The following is a 17691-nucleotide window of genomic DNA, read 5'->3' as shown; positions in this document are numbered from 1 at the left end:
GTTTTATGTTGGAGGTTGTAATATTCCAAAATCTTAAAGGACAAATCCAGCACAAAACGAACCTAGGGGCTAATAACAGATGTGTACCCACTCGATCGATGTTTTCATGCTAAGGGAATGTGTTTGTAGCTTGAAACAAGCTAGCGCGGACCGGTGATTAGCTTACACGCTAGTATTTGGGGCACAGGGAAAGTAAAAACAAATCGCTATTTATACCACTAAAAAGGCTCAAAATATCACCACACTTCAACATAATGAGGGTCCCTAAATGTTAACTGAAGCATTGAGAACATTGTAAGTGTACAGACAGTTTATTAAAAAGATAGTTTAGAAAGACAGTAGCTCCCAAGACGGCAGCCGCCTGTATACGAGAACGTGACTTGTCTTTATAATCTATCTTTTTAATAAACTGTCTGTACACTTACAATGTTCTCAATGCTTCAACACATTCGATTAGCATGAAAACATGTTCCAGAGAACGATCGAGTGGGTACACATCTGTTATTCACCCCTAGGTTTGTTATGCGCCGGAATTGTCCTTTAAAGCAACACTAAAGCAACTAACTTTTCCTGCTTCGGTCCCCCTACAGGTTGTCTCATTGGAACTACAGCTCTTAGTAAAAGTTACATAGTGTTGCTTTAATTTTGACTTAAAGATTTTCATTTTCACTGTAAATGCATATCGGTTTCAAATATCGGATAAGGGTTTCATTAACTACTAATAATCGGTATTAGTATCGGGCGCCCGGATAGCTCAGTTGGTAGAGCAGGCGCCCATATATAGAGGTTTACTCCTCAACACAGCGGTCCCGGGTTCAACTCTGACCTGCAGCCCTTTGCTGCATGTCATTCCCTCTCTCTCTCTCTCTCTCTCTCTCTCTCCCCTTCCATTTCTTCAGCTGTCCTGTCAATAAAGGCCTAAAAATGCCCCCCCCCAAAAAAATAAATAAAAGTAATAATAATTGTTATCAGTATCGGCCTTGAAAAAACAGTATCGGTCGATCCCTACTATGTTTAAGCTTCAGAAAGTCATTTTCTCAAACAATTCTTTTAATTTTCAATAGTTGAACAGTTGAAGTTAAAACAAAATGTAAAAAGCAAATGGAACATGTTTTTCTGCATGACATTCAGACAATATAAACAATGTAATAATTGACTGCTTGTTACACAATGTTTTTTTAAATAGATAATACTTCTACAAATATGTAAATACTATTCATTTTAACAAAGAAATATGATTTAGCACATACGTCATTGTAATTGTGTGCATCTTCCTCTGCAGTGTTGCACACACAGTAGAGCCCTGCTCCTCAGGGTGTGTAGGTAGCTTTTACAGAGAAGTTCAACATTTGGTTGCATCGTGTGCGTGATTTGCAAAGGCATGAATAATACAGCTGCCAAAGCAATAATACACAGGTATCATTTACGGCCATTTAAAAAAAGGAATCCTGCCCACAGAGAGATCTTTTTACTATATTGGTCACAAAAGCTAAACATGCATCTTCCTCTTTAACCCTCTGAGGTCTAAGGGCATTTTCACATATCTTCTTAAAGGTACTCTAAGCGATGTCACACATTTTTTAGGCTACAACATTTTTTGTCACATACAGCAAACATCTCCTCACTATCTGCCAGCTGCCTGTCCCCTGAACACACTGTAAAAAAACGTGGTCTCTGTAGACAGCCCAGGGTCCACACATGGCAACAAAAACAAAGTGGTCCAACCTGGACCATGCAAATGTACACAAACCGTGTTCCAGTGTTCAGCCAATAACGGACAAGAAGGATTTTGGGGGGAGGGGGGTTAGTACGCTGAAGCACAGAAGGGAGGGAACGGGATGAGGAGGAGGGAGGAGCGAGCTAGTCTTCGTTTTGTTTTAAAATACTTTGAACTTCAACAAGAAGTAACGTCACCCAACATCGCTTAGAGCACCTTTAAGTTGACCTTTTTTAGGGTATTTGCATATACCTGATCCCCATGTGTTTCATATCAAAACGTTCAGAACAAACTCAGCTTTCCATATAGTGACGCCTACATTTTTTCTAGAGCAATGTGTATAGAGATAATTTGGCGCTAAAGGCTGGAACGTTAATGTTGGCTTTTTGAAAGTCCTCAAAACTCTTTTGAAAACAAACCTTAACTTATGATGATGAAGTTGTTTCAGTGCTTGAAATGAATTGACCAAAGTCTTAGGTTATATATAATTAAAATAGTAAATAAATGTCTGAAATGAAATTTTGTAATATTGCTTTTTGAGTAGGAGTTTTGTCAAACATCGTTTGGACGCGCCGGTGCGTCTTTCATCCTCAGAGGGTTAACCCAGCTACAAATCGGCTGGTTTAAGGCAGTAATGCCCAGAATGTGTACATCAAAAATGAGCCCCTGTATTGTTGCCTTGACAGCAGAAAAAGAAGGCAATATGTCAACGGTACATTCCCATCTTTTTTTTCTGACATAAACTATATAATTTCTTTGAATTCTTTCTATCTAAAGCTGCATTAGCAAATGTATAGGCCGCTACTACAGATTTTTCTTTAATTACCCTCCTCCCATTCTTTTTTTACGACTATCATGCAAACGTATCATCTACAGTTTGTGCCTTTTGAAACACATAAGCACCAGTAAAAAACTTTCAAATTTAAACTCCTGCAATAGGAGTCTCCCGTGTTTGACATTACAGAAGAATTACATCAGTTCAAATAAAAGTTATGAAGTTTGTTGCATATTGTTATTGTGCCATACCTTCCTTTCTAAGAATGTGTGTACCTCCTGCATTCCTCCTCCTCTGCATCTCTTCCACAGTATGCTAAGCTATGACATGAGAGCAACGGAAATGTGGGGTAGTGATATTATATTCCAACCAGTGAAGTCTCATGATCTTGACAGCAGCACCCTTACATTTTAGACCTTCAGTTTATTTAGCAGTACAGCTTGTTTAACACGTGGAGGGAAAATTGTCCTTTTCACCTCACTTGCCTTGATTAGAATAGCTGTTAATGGGTTTTAAAGTACTGAGTTAGCACTGAGCCATACCTACTAGACTTGGAACCACAACCCTTAAAACCAGCTCTATAACCATTCAGCTTTGGCAACATTTCACTGTCTGTCTGAGCTTCCAGTGCATGGCGATATAAGTACCAACTGCAGAGGATCCCGAGACGCTGAGAATCCCCCGGTGGCGTATGAGGTGTAGCGGGGAAAGCAGTTGTCACTGTAGAACTGCAGTCCTGTGTATGCAAACAAATGAGCACTGAGCATCATGTGCCACGTGCATACACACATGGAAGACTTTTGATTTTTGTAGTTTTGAGAGAGAACAAAAGAGTGGCATGCTTATAATGATCTGGTAAGACCGAAGGTTGCAAAGGAAAAATAAGGAGAAGAGTTACCAGAGTTAGTAAATGTCACAGAGGTATGTTCTCGCTTTCAGAGTTCTGAATAATCCACTCAATAGCATCCCAACCCTACAGATCCACACAGAAGAGAAACCGAAGATTAAAGAGGAGAAGAAAAAGTCATACACAGTGATAGACAGCGCTGGAAATAGTAACTTTTGACTGTAGGTCCAGTGAAGTCGCCCTGGAACTGCAGAGACAGTAATGTCCCAGTTAGAAGGCATGCAAAGAAATCCTCAGCAAATGTCTTTATAACATGCATCGAAGTTTAGACTACATGCAAAAGATACAATAAGCGTATAAGTATAAATGTACTGATTTGTATTACCAGGGGGGGGGGTTTTTTTTTTGGGGGCCCCCCAGGGGGGAAAGACCCCCCCCAAGGGGACCGGGCCAAATAAGAAGAATTGAGAGAAAAAATAGCAATTCAAATCTTCTTTGACTGTGTTTAATAGCAATTTCAAACAGTTGAAAAAGCAGAACATAAACTTAAATAGGAGTGCTGATATCAGTTTTACCGTCCAGAGTCTGGCTGTGTTGGACTCTGGTATTTAAATATTAATGTTACTTTTTTTAAGCAGTTTTGTTGATCGGGGTTTCATTTACTCAGGTGTAATCAACGTTTTTGTTTATCAAATTGTCAGAAATAACAGGCAAATGCGTATCGATTTCTGTCAAATAAGGTAACACCGACTCATTGCCTTTACTGTACGCGGACAGATCATGCTTACTGTCGTGCGTAGTCCCCCCTCCCCAAAAGGCCCATTCTGAGCCAGGAAAAACCCTGGTTACCTTCCTGGCGTTAGCTGACATTCTCCTAGCCATCATCCCCTCCAGGTAACTGCTTAGACTCACTCCCTTGACTGTGATGATGGCCTCCTGGGTCAGGACGGTACTAAGGAGGGAGGGGGACAGAATGTGATTACTGTAAGACATTAACAAATAGAATAACACACTTACCTGTACCCAGAGATGTTTCCAGAAATGAAATAAAGTTGAACAAATACTTACACCTCGGGGTTGTCTGGGTGCGGTCTGTAAAGAAGCCTCTCATCCACTGAAATCAGGTTGGTGAGAGTAATCTGGAAGATAAAATACATTTTTAATTTCCTTATTTATGGAATACTATGATGCAAACACAGTGCACGCCATCGATTTGGAAATAACAATTTCTATTATAATGTACCACGGTATTTCTTGTAAATTACATTTATGTTGGCAGTTGATGGACTCAGTATTAACTTACATTTGTTGAGCACAGCTCCATCTTTTTCTCCTCTGGGTCCACTATGGAGTGTTCCTTCACATACGTCTGCGTATGGTTGGTTCCCAGTATCTACACACACACACACACACACACACACACACACACACACACACACACACACACACACACACACACACACACACACACACACACACACACACACAGTACAATAAAATCAGTCCAAATATCACTTGCCTTGTGTGTGCACGTGCCACAACTTTTACAGGACACACTTTTGTATTTTTGCTCTGAAAACCTCGATGGAACGACTGCTGAACGACCCATTCTAGAAGCTGTGGTTTGTTTCTACAGTGCGGTACTGTCGGTGGGGAATGGACAGAATATACAGTCTATGGGACAGAGTCAAACAGTTGTAAATGACTTCAGATGAATAACAACACATTTGATTTGATTTGATTTGATTTATTTGGGATCTCCATTAGCTGGGGCCTTAGCCACAGCTATTCTTCCTGGAGTCCACACACAACTTGTGCAACTATACATTAACGTGCATCATTACAATAAAAACAACCACCAAAAAAACAACATTCAATACATCATTGAAAGAAAAACAACATAAATAATAACAAAAATAACAACATTCAACACAACACAAGACAACACAGGACCTAATTAGCTGTCCAGATCCCTGCAGGTCAGTCAAGGAACCTCTGTCTTAGTCTTCTCCATGTATGTGCCTCACCTGTCTGCCTCTGACCGTGTATTCTTCTATATTTCTATACATCTCAACGTGTGTGTGTGTTGATGATTTACCGCTCGCACAATGCCTGGGAGGCCCCACTCTGTGCTGAGGAGTCTGTGGCTGTGCAGGCGTCCCTGTGTATCCAGGCTGCGGTCCAGAACGTCCACCCCGACCACATTAGTGTTCATGGGGTTTGGGTACTTCCTCATGGCAGCCTTGATCACCGTCTCCCATGGGTAACTGCACACAAAACATCCACATATTCAATTTTACTACTGGCTAAAACATGCTGGGCATCTTTTTTATAAACCGACAAAAGACTTAACTGACAGAGTGTATGGGACTATGTTTTATGATCTCCTTATTAAGTCAAGTGTGCAGGGTTATTGCAGAAAGTGATCAAAAACCTTCCCTAATGTGCTTCTCTGGGACAACACTGTGACTGGAGAGGCTATGGTTGTGGCTGACTCCTGATGTTAAAGGCTCATAGTGATCACCATCACAATGGGCTATAATATAGAGCAGGTGGAATTTACCGACCAGAATCATAAAGTCGTGAGCTTCAGAGTTCTATTAAATTCAGATTTATTTAAACTAGTTATTGGAGTTGAAGGTCCCATCAACCTAGCCCTATATGACAGAGCAGTTCATTCTGCTTTAGGAATGTCCTAAACAATAACCGATGACCAACCTGAAAACATGTTCCGTGCTCCAAATTTTCATTTTTCAAAAGACAAGTCTTGACCTTAGCGCTGAGAATCCCTTCCGTGATCGGAAACTACATTTCACCGGACCATTTTCATATGAGGAACTGGCTCCAGTAATCAGATAGTAACGTTACAGGGCCTATGATGGAAGCTCACGACCATCAATGAAGTGAGTCCGGAGAGCGCATCTCTGCTTTTCTTCGCATATCAACCTTGCGTAAAGACTGCGCAATATGCTCTTCTGATCCCCCCGTCACAGGAAAAACATGTAATTCAGAGATTCGAACAGACAGCTCGTACAGTAGAGGACAAGAGAGAAGCCGGCTGGTGCAACAGCGGGGAAAGCAAATGTCAAGCCAGACAAAGTGAGATAGCCTACAGGGGTATTGTCATAGATTTCAAAATAAAACCATTCACCTGTCACGATTGCAACTTTTGTTTAACCGACATCATCCTCAGCCTTTGAAATATCTGATAAAGATATACAGCCTATGGTTTTAGAAACATTATACAGTTTGAGGCAATTACAAAGGATGTTAGACGAGGCCTTTTCTGTGTAACACAACAAGTTTGTAGGCCTACAGGCTAGTTTAGGCCACCCTTTTGAACAGCTGGGGATCAAAATACTTTAATAGCATATTACCTATTATCTTAATAACCAACTCCTAAATTCATAAACATTTTTGCTGGGTGAGTCATTCAATAGCATACTCTTCCTTTATAGGCATATACTTTTTTCTTTCTTTTTTTTTCTTTCTTTTTTTTATTAAACACACTTATTTACAAAACACAATTTACAAAATCTCTCGTTGGGAGACTTATGTGCAGAGTTAAACACAGTTAAATAGAACAAATTACAATAAAAAAGTAAATACAAATAAAAATAAAATAAAATAAATTAAGCAAAGGCATTACAGTCCATAAGGCATGTCAACGTTGTTCACATACATATATTGTCCTCAGTCTTCATATATTCTTAAAATAAAAATACATGGAAGCTTTACAAATTATAATGACAAATATTTTGAGACATCTTCACATAGAGAGTAAATGTTATCACTCGAGTCTTTCAGAAGTTTCAAAGAAGCAAAGTATTCCCTCAGTTCAATTTTAAACACCATTAGGGATGGATTTTTGTTTTGCCATTTACATTTATGGATATGGTATTTACCCATAATTGTTATGATATTGTAAATTCTAAAAAGTTCTTTCGGGAAGGTTTTCATTAATTCATTCATGTAATTTTCTCCATTTTTGTTTCCAGCCAATTCATGATATCTTGCCAGAATCTTTTTATCACTGGACAAGAGAAAAACAAATGTTCAATAGTTTCATCTTCCTGGGAACAGAATTTGATAGGCATATATGCATATATCCATTACCCACTTCTATCATTAGACCTTAATGCACTATATGGTGCTATTCTCTTGGATTTATTTTACAGCGATGCTGACTCACTTTTAATGTGTTATGTCCACCAAGAACTTGTATGTACAATTGTTATTTTTGTCCAATTAGGCGACACAAGACCAATGCGTTTCCTGCCTTACTCTGGTTGTGACTGGCTGACTTGACGAAGCTGATATGTAGCCTTGCTGCTGCTGCATCCGCCTCCATTTGTGCGCATGCGCTTAGCATCTTTCCATCATCCCGGTCAAGTGGCACCAAAAGAGCAAAGCTGTATCAAGCTAGACACAGGCAGCAAGAAGCACGCAGGAAATATAGTGACATCTCTTTCAAACAAAAGGATTTGGTTTGGAGCCTAAAAGAAGAATCACTAGAACATGCCCTCTAACTGCAGCAATAAAATACGTGAAGGATAATGTAACCAGTGGTGTAGTCTAATGTATTGTATTGGGTATACTGTACTATATATTGGCCTATAAATATGGGCCATAATCTACCTTGGGGGGGGCATATCATAATGGGGGGTCTGGGTGTCCTCCCCCAGGGTTATTTTCAGCGTCAAAGACTTCATTTCCTGCATTTGGATACATATTATGCACCACTTTACGGTGGAAATACTTTTATTTAGCCTATGCGAAGAAGAAAAACACAGATGAAACTTGAAAATATATCAAAAATATAATGGGAAGTATGTCGTTTAATTTTTATGTGGCTATATGGAAATCCTGGGTATATGCTGTGTAGACCTGCGTATCATGTGGACTGCACCACTCAGTAACCAATCATTGCCATTTAGGTTTCAACTCTAACTTACGATTTCATTCATTTTTTGGTTGGATTATTATTAAAATAATAACATAAGATACAATCTTTTTTAATTGAATTGATTTGATGGCTGTGACACATTACACATTTTGTAAATTAACACTGTTAGCCTACTGTGGTGTAAGGAAAACCTGCGTTAATGCCTTTTCATTTTGAAAGTATGACCGGAAGTGTAAGGTGTATTCTCTTTGTCTTGCCGCTGGTGTTGTGGGGGATCAGAAGAGGAATTCAGTGAAGCAGACGCGCAGTGTGGGCTAGTGTGGTCCGTTAACGAGGAATTCATGCCATCGCCGTTTATTCAGCGGCCCGTTTATTTCGCTCCGGATACGGAACGCTCCATCAATCCACACATAGAGAACAGGCTCAGCCGATCACAAGCCGGGATAACGCACGCTGCATGACCTTGCATTGAATGTCATTAGACGGGTTTTTTTTAAAGCACCGACACGGTAAGGTAATAAGCATCTTCATCCGCACGGAGTAGCCTACAAGGCGAGACCAATGTCGATATTACGGGATAGTATGTCGCCTGTGTGCAGTCTTGATTTTGAGATAATATCTTTTAGAGACTGTGATCGTGTTGTGTTACAGATATGTAAGAGGAAACAGCTCAGGCGTTTTGGAAAAATCATATTGATGACAGGACTGCTCATGCAGCCTAGGTGAAGGCCGGACTGCATAGCCAACCGCAGAATGCAAATATTCGCCGCTCACATAGTTAATAGTCCTGTTGTAAATGTATGAGCCTTTAAGCCTTTTAGAAAGACACAATTTGCGGTAAAATGTTTATTCTAACAATGATGTATGGTTTATTCTCAGAGCAGTTTACGAGGACAGCGCGTGCGGGACTGAGGCAGATGCTGCAGCAGCGCTTATCCTCTCAGGGCGGGAGAGAGAGAAATAGAGGGTGGGGGCGTCATCTTTTTAGGGATCATTAAATCACACTGTGTCCGACTGTGCACCCTGCTACTTATCAGCGTCGGTCTGGTGCCGTATAGGAGATGACCCATTTCAATGTAAAAGTGGGGCACGGTGCCCTTATAAGGGCACACCAGGTTGGCTGGTGGTCGTGTTCACGCCAAAAATCTGCTGACACAATGCGCTCTGCCGGCCCCAGCTTTTGTGCGTAATGAAGCCTATAGCCCACCTATCATGGCCTCATGAGGCCACAGGCTCCTAGGCTTTAAACTGGCCTTCTGATGGCCTGGGCTCCTTTCTTTTAAACTTCACTCTATTTAAAGATTAATCATAAAAAAAATGGAGTTATTGTTATGTTCTACTATAAAAACAAGCATATGGTGACATTGTTGATTACTGATTCTTACTCAGTGGATCCAGCGCTCTAAACTAAATGCTGGTTAAAAGCTGAGATTTTATAGAGGCCTCTATTCTCACACCTGTCTCTTTAATTCCAGGTCACTGGCCACAGCCATGGAGATTGTCACACATTTCATTAATGACACCATAGAATTCTACAAATGGACCCTAACTATTGCAGGTAATAATCTTGTATGTTTGTCATTGTCAGATCTTTTTGAGAGAAATTGTGTGTTTTTTTGCAAGTGACTAAATACGCAAGTTCTTGTGTGTGCACTTGTATACATCTCCAGGTATGTTTTTCCTGCAATGAGTCAGTAGATGCATGGATGGTGCTTCGGTGGGAATTTGCGAGAGGATGAGTCAAAGTTGCACCATTGTCGAAGAATGTGTGTATGTGCCGGGACATTGACATGAAATATACAGCAATATATTGATACTTAATGTGTATTGTTCCGTTCGGCTCCTTCATTTGTACCTTCTTTTTATAACTAAACTGGAATCAGTAGGCCTACATGAAATCATGCAGTAAAGGATCATATCTTTCACTTTAGTTCACCCACTAAATCAATGTATGAATATTGTATCCTTCACCTCATAAGATTATTAAAATTCACACTCATATATAACATTCTGAACATACCAAATGCACTGTTAATTAAACAAGGGTGTCTACATCAAACTGACCCCCAGACAAGTCACCTCTGGACAAAATCTGGCATCTGTCCTCCTGCTGTGTTTGACCTGCACTCCTCTTAAAATAAACTGCCATGGAACCCACGCTGTGTCAGTGTAATGCGAACATTAAGAATAGTTATGTAATGCTATGAGAACCTCTGTCCCACAGACAAGCGAGTGCAGAAATGGCCTCTGATGGACAACCCCCTGCCTACGCTGGCCATCAGCATCTCCTACCTGCTATTCCTCTGGCTGGGACCCAAATACATGAAGAACAGAGAGCCCTTCCAGCTCCGCAAAACCCTCATTGTCTACAACTTCAGCATGGTTTTCCTCAACTTCTTCATCTTTAAAGAGGTAGGTTACTGGTAACTAGATGTGTTTCTGTTTAACGGCATGTGTGCAAAAACTGTAGTGAGTAATGTTGAATCTGTGGAAGTCTTTTCCAAACCATAACTATCCATTCAGATGAGTACTTTTTAGAAGCAGTCCCCCCCCCCCAGGTTTAAATTAACCTTATTACAGTATATCCAGCTTTCTGCCTGTACTTAGTCTCTCTGTCACTCTCACTGTGTCCATTAACATCAGTGATTCAGTATAGGTATTCTCTGTTTTTTTTTAGCTGTTTATGGCAGCACGGTCAGCGAGCTACAGTTACATTTGTCAACCAGTGGACTATTCAGAGGACCCCAATGAAGTCAGGGTGAGTGTTTGCAGCTGAGACACACAAACACAAGACCCATGCACACGTACACCCACTCGCATTAAAAGAAAATGTAACGTTTACCGCAAAGGATCACACCGCACCTGCCCTATTATGTAACTTACTTTCTTATGGTGTACTGTGTGCAGTAATTAGCTTCCAGAAGTAACAAGACACCTCTGCTAATTTATTACGATGTAACATATGTCTCACAGATACATCTAACTTTACTTCAGTGCTCTACAGTACTCCAGTGATTAAGAAAATCCTTTCCAGCGTGCCAGGGAAGCTTCACGCTAAGTGGATTTTAGAAACATGATCAGCTTCTGTTCATTTGGACCTGGCTTTTGTTATCAGAAAAAGTGCGAGCTGGCAGAGGGATCATGGAAGGTGTTTGCTTTCACTTTCCTTCCAACTGCTCCATGACGTAGTTACACATTTGACACATCTGTTGCTGGGGTCTCAGGTGACATTGTAGGATTAGAAAAGAAGTTAGAAATGAGAGTCCAACTACTGTTCTATTTCTCTAACTGTCTGTGTTTCCCGCTTTGTTTCTATTTCCTTCCTCCACCTGTGTCTATCTTCTCCCATCAACCTCCCATTTCTCATGTTCTGTGTGAGACAGGTGGCAGGAGCTCTGTGGTGGTATTTCATCTCTAAGGGCATCGAGTATCTGGACACAGTGTTTTTCATCCTGAGGAAAAAATTCAACCAGGTTACTTTCTTGCATGTCTACCACCACTGCACCATGTTCACGCTCTGGTGGATCGGCATCAAATGGGTGGCAGGAGGACAGTGTGAGTTGCTGATGCTACAATAGAGTTCTATATTGTGCCCAATGCTTAATTCTTAACCTGTAAAGTAATACATGTCACCCAACAATGAAAGTTGTGGTCTTTACCCCCTATTTCCTATAGTTATTGTTAAAATGAACATTTCTTGTTGGAGGGTCAAAGGGCTTGATTGTGTGTTTTTGTTTTGCTCCTGATCCTAAACTGAGTACTTTCCTATTGAGCTTTTTGTGGTGGGAAGGTAGGAAGAGGAGCCTTTTACATGTCTGTGCCCAAGCGCTCTTTGTGTCACAAAACGTCCATGTCAACAATATGAAAAACATGAGTGCCAAATTATTTCTTGGTAAAAAAAACTGTGTGTTAATGTGTGTCACTGTTAATCTGAAAATGAATCAGTACTGTCAAGTATTCGCAATTTGTCGTTATATTATAAAAAAGAAAACTACCATTATTGACCTTAAATGGAAAAAAAGTACAATAAAGTGTTAATTTGTGTAACAAAACTGTATTCTAGCACCACAGTTAGCGTGACAAAACTAAACTTTCTTTTATTTGCAGCATTCTTTGATGCACACATGAACGCGGCAATCCATGTCTTGATGTACCTGTATTATGGCCTGGCCTCCTGTGGACCTAAGATCCAAAAGTACCTGTGGTGGAAGAAGTACTTGACCATCATCCAGATGGTAAGCTATCACCTTACCATGTGGCTAATTGAAATTAATTTATTCCTTTAAAGTGCTCATATTATGCTAATTTTCAGGTTCATAATTGTATTTAGAGTATATTGTATTGTATTTAGTTATATCAGAATAGGTTTACATGGTTTAATATTCTAAAAACACCATATTTTTGTTGTACTGCACATTCCTGCTGCTCCTCTTTTCACCCTGTGTGTTGAGCTCTCTGTTTTAGCTACAGAGTGAGGCATCTCACCTCTGTTCCATCTTTGTTGGGAGTCGCACATGCGCAGTAGCTAGGTACGGACTACTAGCCAGTCAGAAGCAGAGTATGAGGGCGTGCCACGCTAGCAGCTAGGCGAGCATTATAACGTGTGTTACAAAGTGACCACGTTTGTCTCTGAAGTAAAGGCTGGACTACAATAGAGCTGTTTGGAGCAGTTGGTGAACAGTGTTTTCTGTTGGAGATGGTAAGTCCCTTTGGGGTGGACTTTGGGCTTTTTCACTTTTTAAACCTATAACGTGCACAAAAAAGATATATAACACAATAAAGGAAAAGGGAAAAGCCAAAAAGCATAATATGAGCACTTTAACACATTTTGGAAGGTTAACCCTAACTCGCGTCTTGAATCTTACAGTGAATCTCACCGATCTCTCTTTATGTCTCAGATCCAGTTCCACATCACCATCGGCCACACGGCCTTGTCCCTCTACGTCAACTGCGACTTCCCCCACTGGATGCACTACTCCCTCATCTGCTACGCCATCACCTTCATCATCCTCTTCGGCAACTTCTACTACCAGACCTACCGCCGCCAGCAGCCCAGACGCGACGCCTCCTCCAAAGCAGGCAAGGCCCTCTCTAACGGGACCCTCAACGGGCTCAGCAAGGCCGCCAACGGAGCAGCGCTGACGGGGAGCAAAGAGGAGAAGCCCCAGGAGAACTCTGGGAGGAGGAAGAGGAAAGGAAGAGCTAAGCGAGATTAGAGGAAGAGGAGCGAGAGAGGTAGAGGTGAGGTAGGGCCTTGCTTTGGGTTCTAGGTTGACAGTGCTAAAAACATTAAAGACTTCATCTGAGTACGATTTAGATGGATGGATGCGTTAAGGTGAGATGTGTTTATTTAAGCCATGATCTGAGTTGTTGTAGATAAAATATGAGACAGGCTTGTGTTGAGAGAGGATCATTCTGTTAGTAAGAGGTGTCAAAGGCCATGCCCAAGGTGGCCGTTCTCACAAATAACCCAAAATACAGTAGTGTACGTTACGGTACGGGATAGATCTTACAGTAGTATTCCCTCTCTTTATTGTGGTGCCAAGTACTGTAGATCTGGTTTAAAAAGTGACTTTCAGCTACTAAAAACTGAGCCTGGAAAGGAAACAAAGAGTCGACCAGGCCCATTTGGCATGCTGGGAAAGCTACTTTAATGCACCTGAGCTGCTTGAAAAAGATGATATACAGTACCATTTTTATTGTTACTGCTGTATTGAGACAGGAATACACATAACACGTGCACACAACCATTCATTTATATTCGAGCTATTATTTTTTGTTCTTCACCTTTCCAGATATAACTGATGATAATGTACAGTACCATGTCATTTTTGTCCTCATCTTATTCAAGTTGTCATTGATGTTCCGTGAGAGAGACTTACGTTTACAGCTCTTGTTTACTGAATAGACACCTCTGCAGTTGTCCACTTATTTGTGAACATGGAATTGTCTTATTTATTCTTATTTATTTCCAGTTGTGGACTCAGCTGCCACTCATATTTGAGCTGTCACCCATTAGTGTACAGTGACATTCTGAAGAAGAAAAATAAATCAATATCCACAGGTAAAATGTACATAGAAATAGAAATTAAAGATCTAATCCTTTGAGACTTGGATGAGATTATTCCATCACTGGTTTATGATGGAACAATCGCCAAGTTTATCTCATAGAAGGTTAAAAATGTTCTATTTCTGTATACATCCATAGCAGGTTTTATATATCCCTACTTGTATGTAATGCGATGCAATGTAATGAATATTATCCAGAGAAATTATGGATCTGATGATTAGCTCAATGTTTCCCATTTTGACAGAAAAGCTGGTGGAGTGAGTTTTGTCGCTGCAGATGTTTACCTGTCTTTTTATATTATATCTGACGTTGTTGTTTGTTTTACATGCTGGTGAAAATGTGTGCCGAACAAAGAAATGATGGTGGAGAATTCAGAACTAGCGTACAGCCGGTTTTTATCAAGTTAGCTAGGCCTACCTTAAGCACCATTTTCTTCCCATGTTCAATCAGATATCTTTTGTGTCTATGTTTTCAGGCTTAATCTGAACTGGCTTGAATGTAAATTTATCAAGGGAAAGATTTGGATTTAAGAAGATAAACGTTATGAATTATATACAAAAAGAGCTGGTGGACCTCTATAGTGACTTTGTATGTTATACTATGATGAATAACTTTGCTCTGCCTGTAGTATATAGAGTATAATTCAGTCGCCGGCTCTATATCAGCAAATCAGCTTTATGTCACCCATTAACCAATGCATTTTGATGTTATTTATTGTTGTTTTTTTTCTATTTATTTTTATGTAAATACAAATTTTCATGTTATTGAAAGTGCTTGTCTGTGTATTTGTGTTATTTTTGTGTTGTACATATTACATTGTGATATTTTGTACACTACACATTTGGGAATGTTCCCAGCTTGTTAGCTTGGACAAAACACCTCCACATTGCTTCTGTGTTTTTTTTTGTTTTTTTTTTAAGTATCATCATTTTGAACTCTCTTCAAATTGAATTAAACTGAATGCCTGTACAAATGATGGCTTCCTTTTGCCACTTCATTTCACTGGATACTTCATAATTTAGTACATGTCATGCTTCTTTAATGATGATATACATCAAGACTATGTTTTGACATTGATGACTTGAAAAGACAATAATGGTTACCGATTAGCAGAGTGGCTTTCCAACACTAGAGGGCACCCTGTTTGCATGACAGTAAATTAACATCAATGTTACTCTACAGTATGCTTACTGTGTTCCCCCCGATTTCAACCAGCCACCGTTATTATGGAAATGACTTCTCCCCAAGATAAAGAACTTCATCAAGTATCAAGAGGACTACAACATAAATATGACCAAAATATTACATGATGTATATGTGTGTGTGTGTGTGTGTGTGTGCCAATACAAATACAGTTAAAATGAGCTCCACCTTGACCAACTACAACATTACACCACTGCTTCCATGTTAATGCATTGGCAATACTAATTAAAAAGCATACCATATTTTAACACTCTGAAATGGGACATTCAGCTGAATTAGTTATTTATTTACTTTTAGTACTTTAAGAACATTTAGGTAAGACTACTCTTTTACTTTTCCCTAAGTAACAGTTAATGCAGGACTTCTACTTGTAATGGAGTATTTTTACATTTTGGTATTGCTACTTTTACTTAAGCAAAGAATACTTCTTCCAACTCTGTGGAAGCCAAAATAGAAACCTTGAGTTTAATTTGTAAATATCTTTTCACGGGTTTTCCCAAACTTTTCAGCACTGAAAGAAATCCTGGTGTGAAATGTGTTTATTAGGCCTACTGTTGCGATGCAGCTTCAGCTTTCACTTTGCCATATATGTCTGTTTGCCAGTTTTGTTTGGTTATAAACAAACTAAATAAACTAACAACATTAAAAAAATTTATTGATTTTAAAAGGCACCTACCCCTTCAGCGATCCATATTTATGGCAAATAAGCATAACAAATCTGTAGCGGTATAGAAGTGTGGTTCCAGTATAGGGTGGAGTCATGTCTTGAGTCATACGTTGCTTATATGTTGCTTGTCTGTTAAACTGATTTTTTATTTTTTTTTAATAACTGTGCTAAAGGTTAATCTCTGGAGACCTGTTTGGTAGACAAAAAGAGAAAACCCTCCTAAAATTTAATTTATTACATTGCTCATCCCATCCCTGAATTCTCCTCCCATTTTGACGAGTATAGACAAAGGTTTCCATGGAAACCGTACACAGCAGCTGCCTGACCCCTCCTACCCACCCATCCTCCCCCTCCCAAATACCTTCCACCCCCACCCACTGCATCCCCTCCTCCTCCTGCTTCTGAATCAGCTGTGGTCTATGTGGGAAACAGTACCAGTGCAATAAACTACAGTGTTTTAGTGCTTGTGTGTGTGGGGGTGGGTGTGTGGATTAGAGATTGGAGGTTTCATGTGTGTGTGTGTGTGTGTGTGTGTGTGTGTGTGTGTGTGTGTGTTTGTGTGTGTTTGCTTGTGTAATAGGTGGAGAGATTGAGAAACACATTAGTATGTGTGTGTGCAGTTAGAAATCCCCCGCAGAGTTTATGAGTGGGAGGCCTCCACTAGCAGAGGGGTATTACATGGATGATGTTTGTGTTATTCTTCAACCCAGAGCAATAATTTCACAACTCGGTAACAGAAAACCATAACCTCATCAGCAGCAGCATTTCCCTTGGATGGTGGCCCCATATCCTTCCAACTGTTTCAGCCCTTTCCTCCAGTCTCTTCTGCTTGACAAACACATCTCTATAGCATGAGAGCTCCTGTGAATGAGGTTTCTTAAGGGAAAATGATTTATAGCTGCAGATTTTTCATTGGCACTCAAGCGCCTTGAAATCCTTTTTAAATCGTAAGCCATTACACATCTTTTATAATGGACACAATGGCAGATTTGGCCTGCATGCATCACTAGCCTTGTCTGCCAGTTCATTGGTTACTGTATGTTAGTTTTAACCCTCATTAGTGTAATCTCATTGATGTGTAGCTTTTCAATTTCATGTCAGTCAACCCAATGCATTCACTCTTTTCTATATCTTCACACACAACATGAACAGAGCATGAGCACTAAACACATCTAGATTGTGTAGGCCATTATGCATATATGTCTATGTGTTTGTGTCCAACAGGATTCAAATGACTACATCAGCATTTATTTAAGTGGGTGTCTTTGTCTGTGCAGAAGCACCTCCTTCAGTGAAATCCCATGTGGATTTCACAGCAAAGTAAAAACATTTTCCTGCCTGTCAGAAGCTCAGTTGATATCTGGAGCACAACAACTGAGACCGGAGACAGGTGTGTTTCTTTTATGCCTCATGGGAGAAACGTATTGCACCAATAAGGCATAAAGACTTACTTTTCATTACCTCATTCATGGCATGGCATTGTTTTAGCAATAATTATTAATGAAT

General features: G+C 40.0%; 2 protein-coding genes across 2 annotated transcripts; one reads left to right on the top strand and one right to left on the bottom strand.

The window, feature by feature from the left end:
- Positions 1–3111: 3111 nt before the first annotated feature.
- prelid3a (PRELI domain containing 3A) lies at positions 3112–6417 on the bottom strand. Its single transcript, XM_039805705.1, has 7 exons — positions 6058–6417; positions 5438–5606; positions 4643–4732; positions 4408–4478; positions 4189–4291; positions 3391–3465; positions 3112–3228 (listed from the first exon to the last, which is right to left on the bottom strand). The coding sequence occupies exons 1-6, from the start codon at positions 6087–6089 to the stop codon at positions 3406–3408; spliced, it is 525 nt and encodes a 174-aa protein (XP_039661639.1). The 5' UTR covers positions 6090–6417; the 3' UTR covers positions 3112–3228; positions 3391–3405.
- Positions 6418–8509: 2092 nt separating this feature from the next.
- elovl4a (ELOVL fatty acid elongase 4a) lies at positions 8510–15291 on the top strand. Its single transcript, XM_039805703.1, has 7 exons — positions 8510–8754; positions 9721–9803; positions 10470–10657; positions 10923–11003; positions 11629–11800; positions 12353–12480; positions 13144–15291. Exons 2-7 carry the CDS (start codon positions 9737–9739, stop codon positions 13459–13461), a joined length of 954 nt encoding a protein of 317 aa, XP_039661637.1. The 5' UTR covers positions 8510–8754; positions 9721–9736; the 3' UTR covers positions 13462–15291.
- The last annotated feature ends 2400 nt before the right edge of the window (positions 15292–17691 follow it).

This window comes from Perca fluviatilis, chromosome 7 (genome assembly GCF_010015445.1).
Source record: "Perca fluviatilis chromosome 7, GENO_Pfluv_1.0, whole genome shotgun sequence".
NCBI classification, from domain to species: domain Eukaryota; kingdom Metazoa; phylum Chordata; class Actinopteri; order Perciformes; family Percidae; genus Perca; species Perca fluviatilis.
Note: the sequence above shows the minus strand (reverse complement) of the source record. Positions and strands in the feature narration are given on the sequence as shown.